At 50.5% G+C, this 21,002-nt stretch overlaps 1 protein-coding gene across 6 annotated transcripts in view; it reads right to left on the reverse strand.

The window, feature by feature from the left end:
- CSNK1D (casein kinase 1 delta) overlaps positions 1-21,002 on the reverse strand; it is a 38,079-nt gene that overhangs the window by 7,010 nt on the left and 10,067 nt on the right. For 4 of the 6 annotated variants that reach the window (XM_059908265.1, XM_059908267.1, XM_059908266.1 and 1 more), the window contains 6 exons: positions 7,654-7,802; positions 7,156-7,384; positions 6,663-6,833; positions 6,043-6,191; positions 3,903-4,074; positions 3,173-3,312 (listed from right to left, as the gene is read on the reverse strand). In XM_059908265.1, the coding sequence (XP_059764248.1) occupies positions 3,173-3,312; positions 3,903-4,074; positions 6,043-6,191; positions 6,663-6,833; positions 7,156-7,384; positions 7,654-7,802 (1,010 nt within the window). Of the gene's footprint in view, positions 1-60; positions 126-3,172; positions 3,313-3,902; positions 4,075-6,042; positions 6,192-6,662; positions 6,834-7,155; positions 7,385-7,653; positions 7,803-21,002 lie in introns of all 6 variants that reach the window. The other 2 variants (XM_059908268.1, XM_059908270.1) reach the window with 1 other exon arrangement.

Consider the following 21,002-nt stretch of genomic DNA (forward strand, 5'->3'; position numbering starts at 1 on the left):
GGGCGGCAGCTCCCACCCCGCCCGGCGCCTGCTGAGGAGCCCCGCCGTGAGCACACTCACCCAGTGCTGCCTTCCGACGGGGAGACGTGCAGCTACTTGCCGTGATGTTCGAAAGGAATGCTATTCTGAGGTGGGGGGAAAAGACAGCTGTTGGTAAGGGTTACGCTGGCCAGACCAGCACGTGAGGCCCTCCTGTTTCCGCAAGCACTGCCTCGCCTTGCCTCAACCAGGTCCATGACCACTGGCCAGGGCCGCTCGAGGGGACCCAGGGACCACACAGGAGCTCAGTCTCGCCTCTCGAGAGTGGCCCCTGGACATGCAGCCGCTGCTGCTCCTTGAGGATGGATCTGTCAACGGGGCCAACAAGGGAGACCCTTCCCAACTCTCACGTAGTAAGAAAACTGGATGCCCAGACGGCAGCCCCTCCATCAGCTCTTGGCACCAGCGGCTCCCCAAGGCCTGTGCTTGGCAGGTGGAGAGGACACCACCTCCCTGTGACAAAAGGACTGGACACATTTCCTCACTGACACAAGGAAGAGGACACGGTTGTGGACCTTACTTGGGGCGCAGGGATTAAAACGAGTAAGCCTGAAGGAAAAACTGGCACCACGGACCAGCATCACGTTCTACCAATAGCACTGGATGGAGGAGGCCCTCCTCACAAAGAGAAACATTACAAACAGGTTCATCCACCAGGAGCCCTTCAGTCTCCACATTATTCCAGCTAGAGAGGCCAGATTCGCAGGCCGGGGTCAGGGATGTGGGGACTGTGGTCCCTGGAGAAGCACATGGGGGCGAGGAGGAACGGCCAGGACAAGCGACACACATGTCACGCCCTCCCACCTCCAGCTGGAGAGGGTCGGCAGGGCCCTCCCCCAAGCAGGCGGGCGGCTCTGGGTACTCTTGTGCCGAGGGTGAGCCACTCCTTCGCACTGGGTGCATCAGCACAGGACGCAATCTCTCCTCTTCGAGGGGCAAAGAGGAAGCTGGTAGGAAGCAGCCCCCGCCGGGCCACAGAGAGGCCAGGGTCTGTGCACACGTGGTGCCGCCCCCTGGACTGGTGTGCCACTGCCCCTACTCCCGCTCGCATCTTTGCCGGGGAGGGCGATGAATGGAGGCCATAGAGTTGTAAAAGGTGGAGCAACTCTGACCACGTCCTTGGTGGACAAGAGCCTTTCAGAGTCTCTTAGGAAGAGCGCCTGGGGGATGACCAGAAAAACCCAAAGGACCGAGCTGTCCCCAGGATGGAGGGCACCGGGGACACGCCCTCAGGGGCTTTGTCCTCAACATGAAGATCCTAAGGAAACCCCCAGGGTGACCAGGGTGCTTCTTTTGGGAGAGGATACCCCCAAATCGAATCTCTTCAGAGACTTCCCGCCAGTGCTCAGGCCCACATGACACTTCTTCATATGGAAAGCAGAGAGAGAACCAGAGAACAAAGACACGTGATTGTGAGGACAGACCCTGGAGCTGCGTGTGCTCAATGCTCATGGGTCGGTGGCCTGAGGGGTGGACACAAGCTGGAGAAGAGGCTGGACTAAGACCCATAACTACCTGGCACCCTCAGAACCCTCTGCCTCTTCCGTTTCCCTCAACGATCCTCAAAGCAAAAGACGTTTTCTTGTGTTAAAAAAAAAAGTTAAGCCTGTCCCTTCCTTGGTCCTTGATGGCTGAGGTGTTCCAGGGCCCTCAGCCAGGCCCACTTGGCCAGGGGCGGCAAAACACCTCCCAGGACCTGCTCCCAGCTGCTGGCTCATGCGTTCCAGGGCTCGTGGAAGAAACGTGTTAAGCCCTTTCCGTGTCTTGTGGTCACAGAGGAGGGGTGTGGGGCCGGGAGCCCTAAGAGGCCCAATCTCATCACTCTGGCCAGACCTGCTGAGCCCCACAATTCAAACGACCTGCGTCTTCAGCCTCTTTGAGAGAAAATTACCATATAAGAACCCATTTCTAGTAGAATTACTAGTAAATTCAAGTGTTTGGTAAAAATACTATTTCACTTGATTAAAGAAAAATGGTCAGGAGCACTTCCTCTGCCTGGGCACACCTTGTTCCTCTGCCAGAAGACCAGCTGGACACCACAGGACTGAAGTTCTGAGCAATTCTCACAGACCCTGTGCCCTCCTGATCAACATGCTCAATCCACCACATTCAGCAACAAGCTACACCTACTGCCCAGCAAGCACAGGGGGAGGGCAGGGAGCTAAATGTAAACCTGAGGCATCGTGGTGAAGCAGACGGATGCTGCCCCAGTACATGGCCAGGACCTGGGCTTCCGTCATTCCTGAACTCACCACCTGCCCACCCAGCAGACACCACCGGGTAGTCTCGGCCCCCACAGGACCCCTGCCCACCCCCACTGCCCACGGGAGGAGACCCTGAAAGCCAGTTGAGGAAAAACGTCCGCAAGCAGGTAAAGAGCTGCTCTGCTGAGGGAGGCACGTTAGTGAGAACAGAAAAACAGCGAGGAAAGCCAGATGGGGAAGACGACGTGGGTAGAGGAGGCCCCGGGGCCAGGCCCTGCACCTCTGAGCACACTCGCCTCGCCAGAGAGAAGACAAACGTCAGAAGGGGCGTCAGAAGACAGGAACCCTCAGCCCACGGCCCTGCACCCTCAGCCCACGTCGCCAAGCGCTGGGCATGACACTGCAGAGTGACCGCCGGCAATACGCCACCCCCACCCCCCCGGGTTCTCTGCTGGGGGAGCACCTGGCCAACGAGAACGAGGACAGAGTCCCAAAGGCTGGATGTGCCCACGACAAACGGCGTGAGCGGGCTGGCACTTCCAGTCTGCCCAGGGAAGACGGCCAAGCCTCCAAAGCTGGCCAGGGGCTGGGGGCCACATGGAGGGCAGCCGGAGATAAAAGGTCCCGTGGCACATCCCAGCACAACTGCCGGGGGGGCGGGGGGGGGGGGCTGGGTGTAGAGCCCTTACCCCACAAAGCTTGTCACAGAGGCTCTCAACCAATGGGCCAAACTGCGAGGGGCACAACATTCCCCCAATGGTTAAAACACCCAAAAATGGGGAGAAAGTGAAGGCAGGAAAGAAGGAAAGCATTCGAAACTATCATTCCACTCTGCTTGGAGCCCGTAAGACCAGACCAAACATGGAGAAGCCAGAGGCCTGCAGCGCCCAGCCTGGGTGAGATCAGGCGCCGGCCTGGGGGGCGCGTACCTGTGAGGTGGACATGCGGGAGGTATCTTGCCGGCCCGTGAGGTCGGACGAGGAGATGTTGACCGGGGCACCGCGGTGCAGCCGCATACTCACTTTCCGCTCTCTTTCCATGCCGGACACGGGCCTAGGAGAGGTGTTCGCTGGAGGAGAGGGAGACAGGGGCGAGCATGAGGCCTCGGAATACGGCCCCACGCTCCAGCACGGGGTATCTCCTCAGGAACCACGTCTAACAAGGACTCTCGGCTGCCTGGGTGTCGGGCACAGGACAGGCTATTGCACCCTAAGACTAGGCCGGCACCACGGGCTCCACTGATGCCCCGGGAGCGAAGCACCAGGTGTCCAGTGGGAGGGCAGCCGGGGCTTCTGCCTACAATGCTTGTCTCGACAGGCAAGGAAGAGGCTGGAGAGGTTTGTGGTGGAGGATGTCGTGCCATGAGAAGAACAAGAGGCAAAGCAACAGAGCTCGCAGGGAACACAATCCTTCAAGAGGCCAACGTCTGGGAAACACATTCCTGAAGGCACTGTCCCAGGGCGTTCCCTGGTCTGTCTAACTTCGGAAATAAGAACTGATCAGAATAAGGATGCACATGTCTTCGCCCACCAGGCACTCCTGCCCAGACCCCACGAGGTCACACACTGGAGTGTCCAGAGCAAGTGACGCTCAAAACAGAACCCCCACTGCCTGCAGAGCAGGGGCCGGGGTGCAAGCTGCAGACCCAGGACCACTCACCAGTGTGTGAGGTAGGGGTGAGGGGGGTGGGAGGAGCCACCTCCTGTGTCCCCCTCAGCCGGCCCGAGGCCGTGGAAGGGAGGCCGCGTGTGGCTGGATTTCGGGAGTGTCTCAACCGCTCCTCTCGGTCCCGGCGTTCCCGCTCAGCATCGTCAGCTGCCCGGCTGGCTCCCTACAGAGGAAAGAGGGTGAGACCAGAACTGAACTGGGTTTGGTGAAAAACCACCTGAGACCCTTGGCTGCCACTCGAGAAAACACCAGGGTGTGTAGGACAGTCTGCCCGCAAAGCCGTCCACAGCCTCGCGGCAAGCCAGGCGTTCTTCCCTCTGGGTCCACACATGGCCCGTCCCACGACCGTGGGCGAGCAGAACCAGGCTTCTCAGTCTCCTCTTCCCAGCATAGCAGAGGAAACCCCCACCCCATCGCCTTAGCACTTCCTCAGAACCCAGACACCAACGGCACCTGGCGGCCCTCTTCTCTGCGACCATTCACACGGGGATGGGAACCAGCCCAGTTCAGAGGTGGCCCAATGCGGCAACAGTTGGGGGAGTCCGCAAGGCAGGTGGGAGGGACAGCATATGGTTGGCTGAGGGGTCCAACTGGAGCCCAGACGCCCGGGCCAGGCCCATGTCCTGTTGGTGCACTTGAAATAAGGAGGCCGGCAGCCAGGCTCATCCATGCGGGCCATGCGGTGGGCACCGCCTAGGCTAAGCTAGTTGCTCCCAGAACAAACAGCTAGTTACACTTTCAGTGAATATCAAACCAGAAATACGGGGACATTTGATTTTACGTGGTGACGCTAAGATACCTGCCCTAGTAGAGGTCACGTCCTAATTACCAGCGCTGTAAGGCAAGAGTCTGAAAACTGCAGCCCACAGGCCAAATGCAGCCACACCCATTCCTGCAAATACGGTTTTCTTGGCACAGTCACGCCCACTCACTGCCGCACTGCTTGGGCGGCTCTCCAGTTACAATACAGAGTTGAGCGGTGGCACCACTGGGCAGACGGCAAAGTTAAAATTATTGACTGTCTGGTCCTTTACAGAAGAGGTTTGCTGAGCCCCTGGGAGGGATGACAATGTTAGAACAAAGAAGTTATTAAAGTGGCTCTGGCAGGAGGCCCACCCTGATGTCCAGACTCCAGGTAACCTGTGGCACCACTCCCAAAGGCTGTCCTTCGAAGGCCATCCTAACAGAGGGGCCTGGCACCAGGATGGCATGGGCGAGGTCCAGGGCAGGCTGGCTCTGCGGGCTGCAGCCCCCCACCCCTACCTGGTCCCTGTGTGAACACCCCTGCACCTGTGAGGCCATGGGATAAGGCTTCCTGTTTTGCACCGTCTGAAGAGGAGGTTCTGTTCCTCCATCAGATTTTGTCACCCTAGAAACGAGCCCATTTTTGTTTTAAGCTCATAGAACACATTTTTAATTAAAGAGAAAGTGGAAATTAAAAAAAAACTGTAATTCTGGCCGTAGTGTTGGAGATTAAACAAACTCATACAACAGTTTCAGGGACAGGTGGCCTGTTTTAGAGAGGAAAACAAATGAAAGTTCAAGCCCCCCCACCCCCAGCCCCAGCAGCATGCGTGCGCACAACACAGGCTCACACTTAATGAACAAACTAGCTGACAAAGGAAATCAAATATACATCTAGCTTATCACAAGGCCAAACGCAGACCTAACACACAGCGCCTCCCAGGCCACCCGCCCCCTCGGAGGCTGGGCCTCGGCACAGCCTGGTAGGGGGAGGAGTAGGGAAGTCTTCACCCAACCCGGCGGCAGCCACACCCCGTTGACAAGAAACTCACAGGCCAGCGCAGCCACAATGTCCTTCGGATGGATGATGATGATGATAAAATGACCTCAGCGTTCCAAGTAAGAGCCTTGGTCTGGGCAGACCTGCACTGCGGACATACCTCAGGCCCAGGAACCCCACAGCCCCGTTGCAGCCTTGAGGTGCCTTCTTCACTTGCCAACAGGCATCTGGCTTCCCAGAACCCCTCGTGCTCCCCGTGTGGCAGCCATGCCTCCTGAAGCCCCACCCCGTGTAGCTCCCAGGAAGGGACGGCAGCAGCTAGTGGCCTTCTGCTGACTGGCATGCCCCTTCCACGCTGAGCGGTCAGTGAGCTGGGGGCACACTTACGAATTTGAGCATGTTCCAGTCGAACACGTAGTCATAGGAGAAACCCTGGCGATGGAACAGGTTCCTGAAGAGCTGTCTCAGGTATGAGTAGTCAGGCTTATCGTCAAAACGCAAGGAACGGCAGAAATTCAGGTACGTGGCGAATTCAGCTGTAAAACACCAGGAAACTCGGAGGTAACCAGCAGTACCCCTGACTGGGAGCCAGCATGGTTCTGTCCACAAAACCCTTGACCACTCCCAGCTACCCAAACAGAGGGTGTGAAAGCTGGAACCTGAAACACCGAACATGCTTTGAGGAAAGAGGCTGAGAAAACTGAGCACACAGAGCAAAGGAGAGTTTCATCTGAGGCATTTATCACAGGGGCAGTCCCACAAAAACAAAAGGAAAACTCCCCGAGTTACGGCTCAGGAAGGTAGAGGAGCGCCAGGGACAGAAGGCTGAGGCCAGTTAAAGGGCAGGCCACCTGCTCACTCTTCACCTCCCCAATCATGCAGGACATGAGTGGGGCCTTGGCAGCCAGCCTCTGGGGGGCTTCCCTGGTTCCTTTCCCAAGCCTCACAGGCCCCCGTCCTCCCACAGAACCACAGGGGTGGCTCGCTGTCCAGCTGAGGACACTCACAAGGGTAGCCTTTACACAACACCTCAATGGGAGTGGACATCTTCTTCTCACTGATCCTCTCATACTTCTGCCTCTTGGTAGCAGCCTTCAGGCCCTGCCAGGGCAGCGAGCCCAGGTTGAAGTACATGAGCACATAGCCCAGAGACTCCAGGTCGTCCCTTCGAGATTGTTCTGGGGAGAGAGGACAGCGGGTCAAAGCGGCAAACACCCCACTTCCTGGGGATGAACTCAGAGCCACAGGGAAGGACATCTGGATTCCTTGTTTCAGCACAAGTGCCCCTGCTGTGCTGTTCGGAGACGCACCGCCACCCGTCAGGAAGCCCCAACACATGCCTGTCTCCCCACGCCCCACAAGGTAAGGTCTCCAGGCCCGGACACCAGCCTCTGCTACAAAGGTTTGACGCCAGCCTCCACACCCAACATGCTGACCACCCTCAGGGCCCCCAGGAGGCTGTAGGACAGCCGGGCCTGTGGCCGGGGCAGGAGGGCTCACCGATGCCGAGGTGCGTGTTGATGGAGGCATACCGCGCCGTCCCAGTGAGGTTCTTGTTCTCGCGGTAGGGGATGTGCTGGTGGGTGCGGGCGTCCCGGTACTTCTTGGCCAGCCCGAAGTCGATGATGTAGACCAGGTTGCCCTTCTTGCCTAGCCCCATGAGGAAGTTGTCCGGCTTCACATCTCGGTGGATGAAGTTCTTTGAGTGAATGTACTCAATACGACTGATCTGCAGGTGGAGAAGCAGGGGTGAGAGGTTGAACCCCAGGCAGTAGCCTGGTGGAGGGAACCCAGGGAACTCAGGCCCACACGCAGACGCACCCTGCCCGCCGAGGGTCACTATCTTTCACAGAGTTAACGAGCTTCCATTTTCTCCCTGCGCACTAACAGCACAATAAGGAAGCAAACAGCCCTGAAGGCCTCATCAAACTGATGAATCAAACCAAGCTTGTGCTGAGCACGCAGGCTGCCCTTCACTTGAGAAAAATGAAGTCTTACCATTTGGTCAGCAAGGAGCAGGACAGTTTTGAGACTGAACTTCCTAGAGCAAAAGTTGAAGAGGTCTTCCAGGCTGGGTCCCAACAGCTCCATCACCATGACGTTGTAGTCCCCCTCAGCCCCGCACCACCGGATGGTGGGGATGCCCACTGCAAGAGAGCCCGCGTCAGCCTGCCTCCTGCGCACCTGCACTGAGGGCACCTGTGCCCACGATGCCAGCAGAGGGCTGGGCAGGAGCAGTCAGAAGTGACGTGCAGAGAGGGTGGGAGGCCAACTTCACGGCAGGGGTGAGACGAGGGGCTCAGGAGGAGGAGCCACGCTCCCTCCCATACCCCCAGTCTTCCCGTGACTGACATCCTGCACCAGTGCGATGCTTAATGCTTAATTAATGCTGATACACTGTCATTAACTAAGGTCCACACTATTCAGGTGTCCTCAGTTTTAACCTCATGTCCTCCTGCTGCTCCAGGACCTGTCTCAGACCCCACATGACATTTACTCACCACATCTCCTCCGGCTGCTCTTGGCCGGGATGGTCTCTCAGACTTTCCTGGTTTGAACGACCCCAATGGTTTGGAGGAGGGCTGGGAAGGGATGTGCAGACTGTCCCTCTACTGGTTTGTCTGATTTTTTCTCGTTATTACTCTGGGCTTGGGGGAGGGAGACCACAGAGGGAAAGTGCCCTTCCCACCACATCCTGTCAGGGTCTCTGCTCTCAACACGACTCCTCACCATGGCTGTGCCCTTGGTCACCTGGCTGAGGTGTGCCTGTCAGGTGTCTCTGCTGGGGAGATCCTCTTTCTCCCCTTTCCATCCTGTTCTCTCTGGGGGGACGTCACCATGTGCAGACCACACTTAAGGGGGGTGTTTGGGCCCCCTCCCAAACACGGAGGGCACAGCCATCTATATATATGACTTGGAATGCTTCCACACAGATTTGTCTCTTCTCCCCATTTACTTATTTGGTATTTTTTTCCTATCAGTGTGGACCCATGAGTGTCTATTTTATACTTTGGTCTGTACTCCAACACTATGTCACTTATTCTGTTGCACCAAGCATCCCAGCCTTCGTTGCTCCTCCGTGGCTCCTGTGGCCCTTTAACACCCCATCACTGCAGGCTCTGTTTGTTTTGAGCACTGCCCTCCTTTCTGGCACTATAAGATCCTAAACAGTTTTAGTTTTGATATCAACGGGGCAACTTTTCATTTTTACAATTAAATATTTTTAAAATACATTTGCACATTAGAACAAATTTCTCACTCATTTGCACGTGAGAACAAATTTAACAAATCCATAGGTTATAAGGCATAATGTAACAAAAGCCTGTGGCCCACCACACAGACCAGTGACGTTCCCAGTAATTGCATCTACTTTCACTCCCCTTTCCTCCCACACCTGCGCCCCCCAGACAACAAATGCACAGGACTGTACCCCTTCCTTGCTTTTAGTAAAGTGAGAGTGTGAGCTGTGAAATACTCCACTTGGAAAGGACAGCACACTTCATCTATTCTTCCCTCATCTGCACTGTTTAGGGTTGCTTTCCCCATTATAAACAGTGCTGCTAAATACATTCTTATGTTTGTCCGCTGGTGAAAATTCTCACATGTGAAATTCTTGTTCTTAGCTAGTTTCCCCAGGTATAGACCTAGAAACACAGGGTACAAATTATCTGACTATACAAGATCATGTCAAACTGCTTTCCAAAATAAATAACCCACTTTACAACCCCACCACAAATGCATGAGTTCCTACTGGATGCAGGGTCTCGTCAGAGCTCTTAATTTCTATCAATCAAGTGGTAGATGTAAAATGGTGTCTCACTGAACTCTCAATTTGGATCTTTTTTCATTATTTATTGGCATTACATGTTTCCTCTTCTCTAAAATGTCTATGCATATCTTTGTCAATTTTTTTCTATCAGGGTGTTTTTTTCCTATTTATAGCCGTTCTTTTATAAATTCTGGATATTAAACTATTATCTTTTTTATGTGAGGAAAATACCTTTTCTCAGTTAATGGCATGTTTTTTATTTTCTTTTGGAGTCTTTTGATGAGAAGAGATGCTAAATTTTAACAAACATGAATGTATCAATCTTTTCCTTTATGAGTAATGTTTTTGGTATCTTACATAAGACACCCTTCCCTAACTCAGAGTCAGAAAGAGATGCTTATTATTTTAAAAGTACTTCTACTTCCAGCCAAGATGGAGTAATGGGGACCCAATTTACCCTCACATCCACAATAACCAAAAAGAGAAAAGAGAACAAAGAACATACAGAAAGACATAGGTTTTCTAAGACGCTGAACATGAGGCAATGAATGACACCGACACCTGAGACACGATGAGCCCAGACTGCCCAAGTCCTGCCTGAGAGTGTGAGCAGAGAAGCAAAAACTGAGCAGATGAAAGTACCATCATCTCGTAACTAAGTTGAGGAAGAATTTGAGGAACATTAAAATACCCAGCACACAAGAGGGTAAAATTCAGTGTCTGGCATCCAAAGATTACCAGATATGCCAGGAAGCAGAAAACGTGATCCACATTGAGATCAACAGAAACTGAGTTAGAATCATTAGAGAAGGGCAATAAAAGTTACTATAAACTGTAACTGTATTCCATGTCAAAAGAAGTTAAACAAAGGCACAACATGACAGAAATATAAAAGACCCAAATCTAGGGACTTCCCAGGCGGTCCAGTGGTTAACACTCCACGCTTCCAATGCAGGGGGTGCCGGTTTGATCCCTGGTCGGAGAACTAAAATTTCATATGCCGCGTGGTGCAGCCAAAAAAAAAAAAAAAAAGAAAAGATCCAAATCTAACTTTCAAAGATGAAAACTACAAAGTCTAAGAGGAAAAATACACTGGGTGTGATTAACAGCAGACCAGACACTGTAGGAGAAAAGACTCGTGAACTTGAAGGCACAGCAGTAGAAATTACTGGAAAAGCCAACATGAGCTTCAGAGCTGTGGGACAACTTCAAGGTACCCGCTGTCTGTACCTGGAGGAGAGAGGGGAGGAGGGGGACAGAGGCCACACTGAAAGAAAGAGCTGAGGAAAACGACCCACAGATTCAGGAAACTCAACAGGCCCCAAGCACAAGTACCATAAAGAACACAACACTGACATAGCTGACAGTCAAATCGCTCACTAGTGATAATCAGAACACCTTGAAAGCAGCCAGAGAAAACAGACATGTTAGAGCACAGTGGAGGAACATCTTCCAAGTGCTGAGAAAAGAACTGGCAATCTGCCGAAAAACACCTCAGCAGAGACATTTTCAGATACAAAAAGTGTGCCGAATCAATCACCAGCACTGTGACATATGTAAAAGGATGTCCTTCAGGTAGGAGGCAAATGATGCCACATGGAAGTCTGGGCCTACAGAAAGGAATGAAAAGCAATGAAAATAACAACATAAGTACATAAAAAATTATTTAAATTTAAAAGATATGACTGCTTAAACAAAAATAACACACTGCAATATTTACAACATGTAAATATAAACACATGACACCATCACGCAGGCAGGTGGGCAGGTGGAAGCCCGCAAGGTCAGGTTCCTCTGCATCCTGCTAAAGAGATGATAGACCCTAACTCAACCACTAAAGTAACAACACAGAGATAGTGACAGAATTCAACAAAGGAGATCATCACAAGAAAAATCATTAAGAAATGTAAAAAATACTTGATTAATCCAAAATAAGGTAAAAAAGGGGGGAAATGAAACAAAGACCAGATGAGACAAAAACTAACAGCAAACCCAATCCTGTCATTAATCACACTGAATGTAAACACCGCAGGTAAGGCACACTTTCTCAGATTAGACAGAAAAGAAAGGACCAGCTGTACTGCCCTGCCCACACCAAACATCCTTCAGATACAACTAGGTCACAAGGAGGACAGTGTATCACACCAACATCAGACAAGAGAGCAGAAGGGCTATGTCAGCATCAGACACAGTAGACTGTGCAGAAGAATATTTCCAGGGATATTACCAGTCATCTCACAGTGATAAAGGCATTGACTGATCAAGAAAACATAATTCTAAACATGCACGCAGGTAACAAGAGAGCTTCAAAATACATGAGGCAATACTGCAAGGAGACAGAGACAAATCCACAATCTGACTAGAGACGCCAATCATCCCTCTCAGTAGCAGAACACACTTTTTTTCCTCAGGTATGCAGGGGGCATTTATCAAGACAAACCACATTCTTGACATAAAACAATAAAGCTAAAAAGGATTCAAGTTATACAATGTATGTTCTCAGAAGACAGTGGAATTCAATTAGAAATAAACAACAGCTCTCTGTAAAATCCCCAAATATCTGGAAGCTAAATAATACAGTTCAAAATAACCCATGCATCAAGGCAGAAATCAAAAGGGGAATCAGCATTTGAACTACATGAAAATGAAAACTCATCAGGATTTGAGATGCTGCTATGGTAGGGGGAAAATTTACAGCCACGAAATGTCTATACTACAGAAAACAGATCAATGATCTCAGCTTCCACCTTAAGAAAATACTTAATTAAACCCTAAGCAAACAGAAGTGAAACAAAAGATCACAGCAGAAAACAATGAAACAGAAAACAGAGAAACAACAGAGAAAATGACTGAGACCAAAGCTGTTTCTTTGAGAAGACTGTTGATAAATCTTTAATCAGACTGATCAGGGAAAAAATAGAGAAGGCACAAATTACCAACATCAAGAATGAGAGGGAATTCCCTGGCGGTCCAGTGGTTAGAACTCTGAGCTTTCACTGCTGAGGGCCCAGGTTCGATCGCTGGTCGGGGGAACTAAGATCCCACAAGCCACATGGCGCGGCCAGAAAAAAAATAGGAATGAGAGGTAACATCACTGGATTCTACAAATATTAGAAGTCTAGTAGGGAAATATTATAAACAGCTTTATGCCAATACATTCAATAACTTAGATAAAACAAACAAGTTATTTGAAAGACTCAAACCACCAAAGCCCTTGTATGCTGCTGGTGGGAACGTAAGTACAAGCAGTCTGGCAGTTTCTTAAAGAGGAAAAACATTCGCTTACTTCTGTTTCAGCCGTTCCACTCCAAGTCACTTACTCAGGAGAAAAAGAAATGAACGTCCATATGAATATCTACACAAAAGTTCATAGCAGCTTTGTTTGGAGTACCTGAAACCCGGAACCAACCCAAATGAACAGGTGCAGGGACAAAGAAACTACCCACACAAGGGAGTACTTCTCAGCAATAAAAAGGAGTAGCCATTGATAACACACACAAAATCTCAAAGAAAGAACACACAGTACTAGTCCCTGCACAGGAAACTTTGGGAAATGCAAACTAACCTATAGCGACAGAAGCAGATGACAGAGGGCGGGGGTAGAGGAACCACAAAAGGACCCAACAAACTTTGAAGGGCAATGGATGTGTTCGCCGCCTTGATTACGGCAATGGTTTCATGAGGGGACACAGGCAAAACTTCTCAAATCACACACTCAAAACACATGCAGTTTGATTCACCTCAATAACGCTGATTTAAACAAATCAAAATGTTTTAGTCTTCCTCTTCACACTGAAGTCACCTGATCCACCTGAAAGTGGAGTTTGGGGTCAGGGGAGGCAGGCCTCCCAGAGACCTCAACACCGTGTGTTCACAAGGCCCTCCTCACTGACCGTTAACACCTCTTCCGTTGAAGTCAGAATTCTGTGCCCACGAGGGTCTTTCTGTGTCTGGAGTGTGGGTGGCACAACACTGCAGGTGACCACACGTGACATTCCAAAGACAGACACAGTCCACACTCACATTTCCCCAACTGCATGTCCAGTAACGTCCTTCAGGCTAGTCCCCCTGCCCAGGGTACAATCTAGGACCACGCACTGCCATGTTTAAGTCTAAAACAGTTTTTAAATCTTTCATCACAGAGACATATTTGAGGAGTTCAGGTCAATTTTGAACGGTCCTAAATTTGATTTGCCTGATTGGTGGTTCTGATCACCTGTCAGACGGAAATCTGCCAGATTTCTCCACCAAAAGATACTTTTCTCTTTGTTATTGTAAGGTTTTTTTGGCCGCAACGCGGGGCACGTGGGATCTCAGTTCCCCAACCAGGGATTGAACCTGGGCCCTCAGCAGTGAAAGAGCAGAGTCCTAACCACTGGACCGCCAGGGAATTCCCCTCTTTGTTATTAATAAGTAATCTGTGGATGAAGCTTTGAGGGTAGTGTCAATACTTGAAGTTGTACGTTTGCATCCACCTTTGATTACCATCTAAACCAATCAATAATAAGTGCCCACAAAGTGGTGACTTTCCATTTCTGATTGTTCCTTCTGCCTGTGAAGCTTAACGTGTGTGTGTGTGTGTGTGTGTGTGTGTGTGTGTGTGTCATCGTGGACTTGTGAATTCTCCTCCGCTCCTCCATGTGTTATGTAAATTTAAGGATTATTTGTTCTAGGTTTGTGAAAAATGTCATGGGTAATTTGATAGGGACCACATTCACTCTGTAGATTGCTTTGGGTAGTATGGCCATTTTAATGATATTCATTCTTCCAATCCAAGAGCATGGTATATCTTTCCATTTCTTTAAACCATCTTCAGTTTCCTTTATCAACGTTTTATAGTTCTCAGCATATAAGTCTTTCACCCTCCTTGGTTAGGTTTATTCCTAAGTATTTTGTACTTTTTGATGCAATTTTAAAAGGGATTGTCTTTTTACCTTCCCTTTCTGATATTTCATTGTTGGTGTAAAGAAATGCAACAGATTTCTGTATGTTATTCTTACATCCTGCTACCTTGCTGAATTCGTTATCATTTCTAGTAGTCTTTGTGTGGAGTCCATATATAGGGTTTTATATATATATGTATGTATATAGTATCATGTCATCTGCATATAATGACAATTTTACCTCTTCCCTATCAATTTGGATACCTTTTCTTTTTCTTGTCCAACTACCATGGCTAGGACTTCCAATACTATATTGAACAGAAATGGTGAGAGTTTCCTCCACGTGTTATAATCCGTTGTTAATTTTGAGGCTTCAACTGTCCCAAATTGGGGCAACAGATGCCACTTCAAGCTCTCTCCCGTGTCCTGTGGACTCATGCCCGTCAGTGTCCGAGCACTTCTTTCCTTTCAGCCACATGCTCCAGACTCGCCTTCTTTCTTCCTGCCTCGCCCTGGAATCTGGGCTCCTCTCGGTGGGGAGTGATACTAGGAGCCCAGCACCCAACTGGGTGCTGGGTCGTCACTAGCGTTTTCTGTGAGTGTGGCATTTACACCTCGGTCAACCTGGCCCTTTGCTGCTCTGCGGATCCGTCAGCCTGTTCCTGGGAGGAGAGCCCTGCTGGACCGTGACTGGAATCCCGAGCCCTCTGAGCAGCTCTGGGAGACATCGTGCCGAGTCTTCCTCTCCATGAACAGAACATCTCCACTTGCTTGAGTCCTCATCAGCGTTCTCCATGGAAGTTTAAAAATTTTCTGCATGCAGGTCACACCTGGCTTAGGATTTATTCCTCTACACTTACAGTACTTTAAGAATGAAACTTTGAGGGGCTTCCCTGGTGGCGCAGTGCTTGAGAGTCTGCCTGCCGATGCAGGGGATACGGGTTCGAGCCCTGGTCTGGGAAGATCCCACATGCCGCGGAGCAACTAGGCCCGTGAGCCACAACTACTGAGCCTGCGCATCTGGAGCCTGTGCTCCGCAACAAGAGAGGCCGCGACAGTGAGGGGCCCGCGCACCGCGATGAAGAGTGGCCCCCCACTTGCCACGGCTAGGGAAAGCCCTCCCACATAAACGAAGACCCAACACAGCCAAATATAAATTAATTAATTAATTAAAAAAGGAAAAAAAAGAAAAAAAAAGAAATGCTCCCAGATGCTTTAAAAAAAAAAAAAAGAATGAAACTTTGGCCTCTGGACTCCTCTGGGGCCAGCAGCCACCTGACCAGGGATCTGGGCTCCGCTGCTGCGGGCTCTGTGTCCAACAGCTGCTTGCAGGCAGCTGTTCCAAGGAGCCAGCAGAGCTGCTGTGTGGTACTGGCACCTCAAAGTGGGTCACCATGCACCTGGTTCAGCTTCCTACCCACGAGCACTGGGGTCACACTTGGCCTCCAAGTGGATGTCTGAGCCCCAGAGTCAGCTGCACACAGAGGGCTTCCAGAGCTTGAAGGCGGGAGAAGCAGTGGAGCTAACCTTTCAGACAGAAGTCCACCAAGGGCCTGGAGTCTCTCCAGTTACCAGTCCTGGTGGGTGTTCTGTGCGGGGAGCGAGAAGCACCAGAGGGCAGAATAGAGCCACAGTGGGTGGCGCTTTCTGCGATCACAAGGTCTGAGGAACAAAGTGGCAAAAGCAGGGAAAGGGTGGGTAGGGGCACTGCCACCCCTACCACAGCACCCACCCACTTCCCTCTTGGCAGGGGGAGGGGTGAAACAGAGGAACGCCAACCATGCTCCGTGCAAGTGCTCGAGGGTGTGGAGGAAATCCCTCCAGAACCTGCATATTTACTGGTCTCCACCCCCAAATTTCCAGCTTTTGAAAGTGGCCAGGATAGGGAAGTGTTTTCCTTTTAAAGGCTATGTAATAATAACACTTCCTGTGTCGGAGTGAGAAGACTGAGCACAAGACCAAAGCACAAACCACTGCTCTCTGGGAGAGTCTCTCAGGGCTGAGGCAGGGCTTCCCCTCCTCCTGACCCACTCTTGGGACAGGACGCCAGGCTGAGAGCACAGGCAAAGGGGTGGCTGGCGACAGCTGCAGACCTGCTACCCACCCCCTCCCCCCTGCAGCCAGCACCACTTGTTTACTGCTCCTTGGGGTCCCACGTTCTCAGGATGCCAACTGCACTAGCTGTGTGCAAGTGACCCATCTTCTGCATTTTAACTTTCTCCTTGATAGAAACGTTCTGTGTGTTTTAGTCTCAGGCAGTGCACTCTCAAGCCCTTGAGCAATCCCAGGCAGAAGGCAGCAGCTCCAGGACTGCACAGCAGGAGTATCTTTTGATGTTCTGTTACCAAGGAGAACAATGTTTTGGAGGGCAGGGCCTACTGAACCACCTCACTTTTCCTGATCAGAGGTGGCTTGTGTGTGTGTCCTCTTGAACCCCTCCACCTTCAATGTTCCACAGGAGACGAGGTTTTAACTGCTGCCCCATGACTTGATCTCCTCCTACTGGAAGGGTGGAAATCAGCCTGAACAGGAAACATGGTGTGGACAGGTCAGGACAGGCAGACCTAAGTGCCGGCGCCAAGAGGAAGGCACGGCTGGGTAAGGGATTCCAGTGCCGGATCTCCAACCCCAGGCATAGACTTGCTTCATTTCCCCGATCCTTCATTAGGGTTCCTGTGTATCCATAAAAAAAGGGTTCAAAGGGTACCTCTGCACCCACCTCAAGCTGCCAGCTGGCCAGATGAAGCAAAGACCAAAATCCTTAAGCTTTAATAGTGGGTTTCTCGCCCCGGCTTCTCGAGACCACAGGCAAGGGCTTCTCTCTAGTGCCTGGTGCCAGCATCCTGCCCGCAGTAGCAATGGTCAGTGTTGAAGCAGCTGAAGGACAAAGGGCTCAGTTCACAGGCTGGGACTCGCGGTGATGGAATGGGGTGAACGCACTGGAGCACACAGGTTGGGGGGATGTATGTCTGATGCCGGGTTCTGTCACCCCAGCTGCTGCCCTTCTAGTTACTGGAGGCTTCTTCATAGGACTTCATGAGCCACTGATCTGAAATGAACGCTAGGTAGCCTAGTTGGTGTAAATACAATGTGTTGGTCTTTTTCCATGTTCTTCTGGGGTTTCACTGTTTACAAACTTCCTACTGTATTCAAAGAACAGCCAGACAAAAGGTTGTGCACCAGGCAAAGGATCTGAAACATAAACTTGGGGAGGGCCCCACTCAAAATAGGGGTCCTGAGCCATCCTTTCTTTCGTGCCCCCTTCCCCCATTTCAGACCAAATCTTCTGTCCTAAAAACTTGACTCCTACTCTACTCCCTCCTCCACCCTCAATCCCCCAGAAGTCCACACACCTGTACATTTAGCTTGTGGGGTGTCTCTACAACTCTTAAATGATTTGTGCAAAAGTGCTGAAGCAGCTAGAAACACTCCATCCCTTGTTCCCAGCTCCAAGTCAAGACTGTTCCTTGACATGATTCATGACAAACACACTGCTGTAATTGGATGGATCAAACCTACTTTAATCTCAAATCCCAGGGTAGGGACTTCCCTGGTGGTCCAGTGGTTAAGAATCCGTGCTCCCAATGCAGGGGACCCGGGCTCTATCCCTGGTTAGGGAACTAGATCCCGCATACCGCAACTAAAAGATCCCACAGGCCGCAACTAAAAGATCCCGCATGCGGCAATGAGGATCCCACGTGCCACAACTAAGACCCGGCGCAGCCAAATAAATAAATAAGTATTAAAAAAAAAAATCCTTGGGTAGAGAAAAGCAAGGGGGGCCTTCTATGTAGAAAGGGAGGTTGGGAGACCAAGCAGGGGAAGATGAATGTATCTCGAAGTCACTCAGGAGCTTTTGTGCAAGTGCAAGAAATTTCTGTCAAAGTGGCCACATGATTGTTTAACAGGAAACAGAAATATAACTCCATGCTCACAGCTAGACACCAAAGCTTTGTTTGAAATGCTGAACTTACGAGGAAGGAGGAGTCCGTCCTCTCCTGTTCCCCTCCCCTTGCTCCCGAACTACAGGAGACTAAGCCCTGGGGCCTGGAGAACAAAGACTCAGTGGCTGACTCTGCCAGGCCAGCACTTCCTTTCCCACTCGCCAAGTCCTGTCACACATGTTGGCCCTTTCCCTCCCTTTTCCCTGTCAAATGCAATGAATAAAGACTTACTCATACTGAGGGGAAAAAAGAATTACATTTCCTAACTGACCGTTATCGGTGTAATGAAAGGAACTGATTTTATCCTTTGATCTTAAGCTATCTGGCTCAATGCTCTAACTTGTCTTGTGGGTTTCCTATGTAGGAAGTTAAATCACGCGCAAATAAGTTTTGTTTCTTCCTTCTCCATCCTTTAAATTTTAAAATTCTTTAAAATTTCTTCCTTCTGTGCTAGCTTCTGTGCTAGCTGAGACACCCCATGACACACTGGAGAGAAATGGTAATGGCAAGGCTGAAGATGGTGTGGATCCAACAGGAGCGCCGAGGCTGTGCAGGCAGGAAGGTAAATGTGCCACACCACCTGGGAACACATCCCTGTGGCCTGGGTGCCACCCTGCAGGCCGAGCACCTGCCTGCTTCACGGAAAGCAATTCCACTAACAGGCTTTGCACCAGACGTGGGTGAGGGAGTCATTGCGGCACCATCCTTAAGAGCAAAACACTAGAAGCCAGCCAGCGCTCCTCAACACAGGGAGGACTGTTTATGGAGACACAAGAGTCTATAAACAACAATGAAACCCATCAAACCACAACTGTGTCAAACATGGAAGAACCTCAGGAACACAGTGGATCAAAAAAGAAAGTCGTAGAACACACACGGCAAGATTGTATTGCTCATATTCAAAAGCGTATGAACTGGGACGACAGGGGGCGTGGACTTGCCACTTGTCTGCTCTGATGGTCTGTTTCACTGGCAGCACCTTTCTTCTTACTGGCAACACCAACGCACCTCATCACCCTAAGATAAGACACAACAGAAGCAGGGTGCTCCTATTCTCAGTTCTCTGGCCAGAAAAGCAGGATGCTGTGTAGCCTGCTTCATCCTAAGCAGACTGTCTGTAAACTAAGTGCTGAGGCCCCAGGCAGAAATCACCTCAAAAGCCATTCACAAGAACAATTTCGCCGCCTGTGCACAGACTGCTGCTCTGTAACCTCAGACATCTGATGCAGTGAGACCAGGAAGCTAAAAATGCACCTGTGCCGCCAGAGTGCTGCTCCTGGGGCCGGGGAAGGACATGCGAGGCTATAGGTCAGACACACAGCCACCAGAGTGCTGCCCTGTGTCCAGGCGACCAGTCATGCCAGGGACACCCAGCTGCCCCTGCCCACATGCCCTTAATATGGGAAATGGGTCACTTGGACTCTTATGTGCAGCTCTGAACACTTGATACTTTTTCCCTCATCGAGTCCAAAGATACCAAAACATATGCTTGGGGGTGAAAAATGAGGGAGAGTGCTAGCTAAATGCTTTCTATTTGATTTGCGGGAAGTTTCAATATAAATATGGGGACTCAGTATTAACGCAAATACAATTTTTCATGAAGTGTTTGGCAATTCAACCTTAAAACAATTGTAAATACAATGGTCAAATGTTTCTGGACAATGTCATTAGATTTTTAAAAACAAATTTCTTGCAGGATGATGAAGAATCAAAACTTTAAAAACAAACTAGGCGAGACTTCCGTGGTGGTCCAGTGGCTAAGACTCTGAGTTCCCAATGCAGGGGGCCCGGGTCTGATCCCTGGTCAGGGAACTAGATCCCACACGCCGCAACTAAAGATCTCGCGCACCGAAACTAAAAGATCTTGCATACTGCAACAAAGATCCCATCTGCCGCAACTAAAACTCGGTGCAACCAAATAAATAAATATTAAAAAAATAAAAACAAACTAGGCAAGGGCATGCGGAGACAGGCTTTGGGCAGCTGCAGAGAGGGCGCCCTGGGGTGGGCACACAGGTGACGAGGGCCGTCCTGCTCCCTCTCTCAAGAAGGTGGGAGTTCTGGGGGTTCACTTTAGTATTCTTGATAGCCACGAGCTACATATGTTCTTAAGTACTGTAAAACATTTCATAGCAAAAAGACCGTGATTGTCTCAAATACACTGCGGGAACTGGACAGGCACATGAGATGAGAGAGAGTGAACTCGGGTGAAGCTGCCTGTTTCTACTCACTGGTGGCCCCACAGCCACATTGCTGGTGGCATCCACCCACCCTCAGCGCAGAGTTCCCACCCTCACCCCTGGCCTGGATTCTCTGATACAAAGGGCCCACACTCCTGTCCCACACCCGCCATGAACCTTGACCAGAAGCAGCTGTGAACTAAACAAAGGATCTCCACTTGGAGTTTCCCGAAGGAGGACATGGTCTAAAGACACTTTGTGGGGTTATCAGGATTGGGAAGCGCAGCCTCAGCCTTAGCCTTAGCCTCTAGGTTCTGCCTGGCAGTCCACTCTGTTTTGATAAAAACTTGGCGTCCACCCATGTCCTTCACTAACATAATTAACTTAAAATTATTTCTGCTATTTCAGGTTTTTTATCTATTGCTCCAACTAGACCTGGGGTACCTTCTTCTTCTTCTTCTTTTTTTAAAGGTGTATTTTTAAAAATTTTATTTATTTATTTATTTTTGGCTGCGTTGGGTCTTTGTTGCTGTGCGCAGGCTTCTCTTTGCAGTGGCTTCTCTTGTTGCAG

The sequence above is a fragment of the Balaenoptera ricei genome, chromosome 20 (genome assembly GCF_028023285.1).
Source record: "Balaenoptera ricei isolate mBalRic1 chromosome 20, mBalRic1.hap2, whole genome shotgun sequence".
Classification (NCBI taxonomy): Eukaryota; Metazoa; Chordata; class Mammalia; order Artiodactyla; family Balaenopteridae; genus Balaenoptera; species Balaenoptera ricei.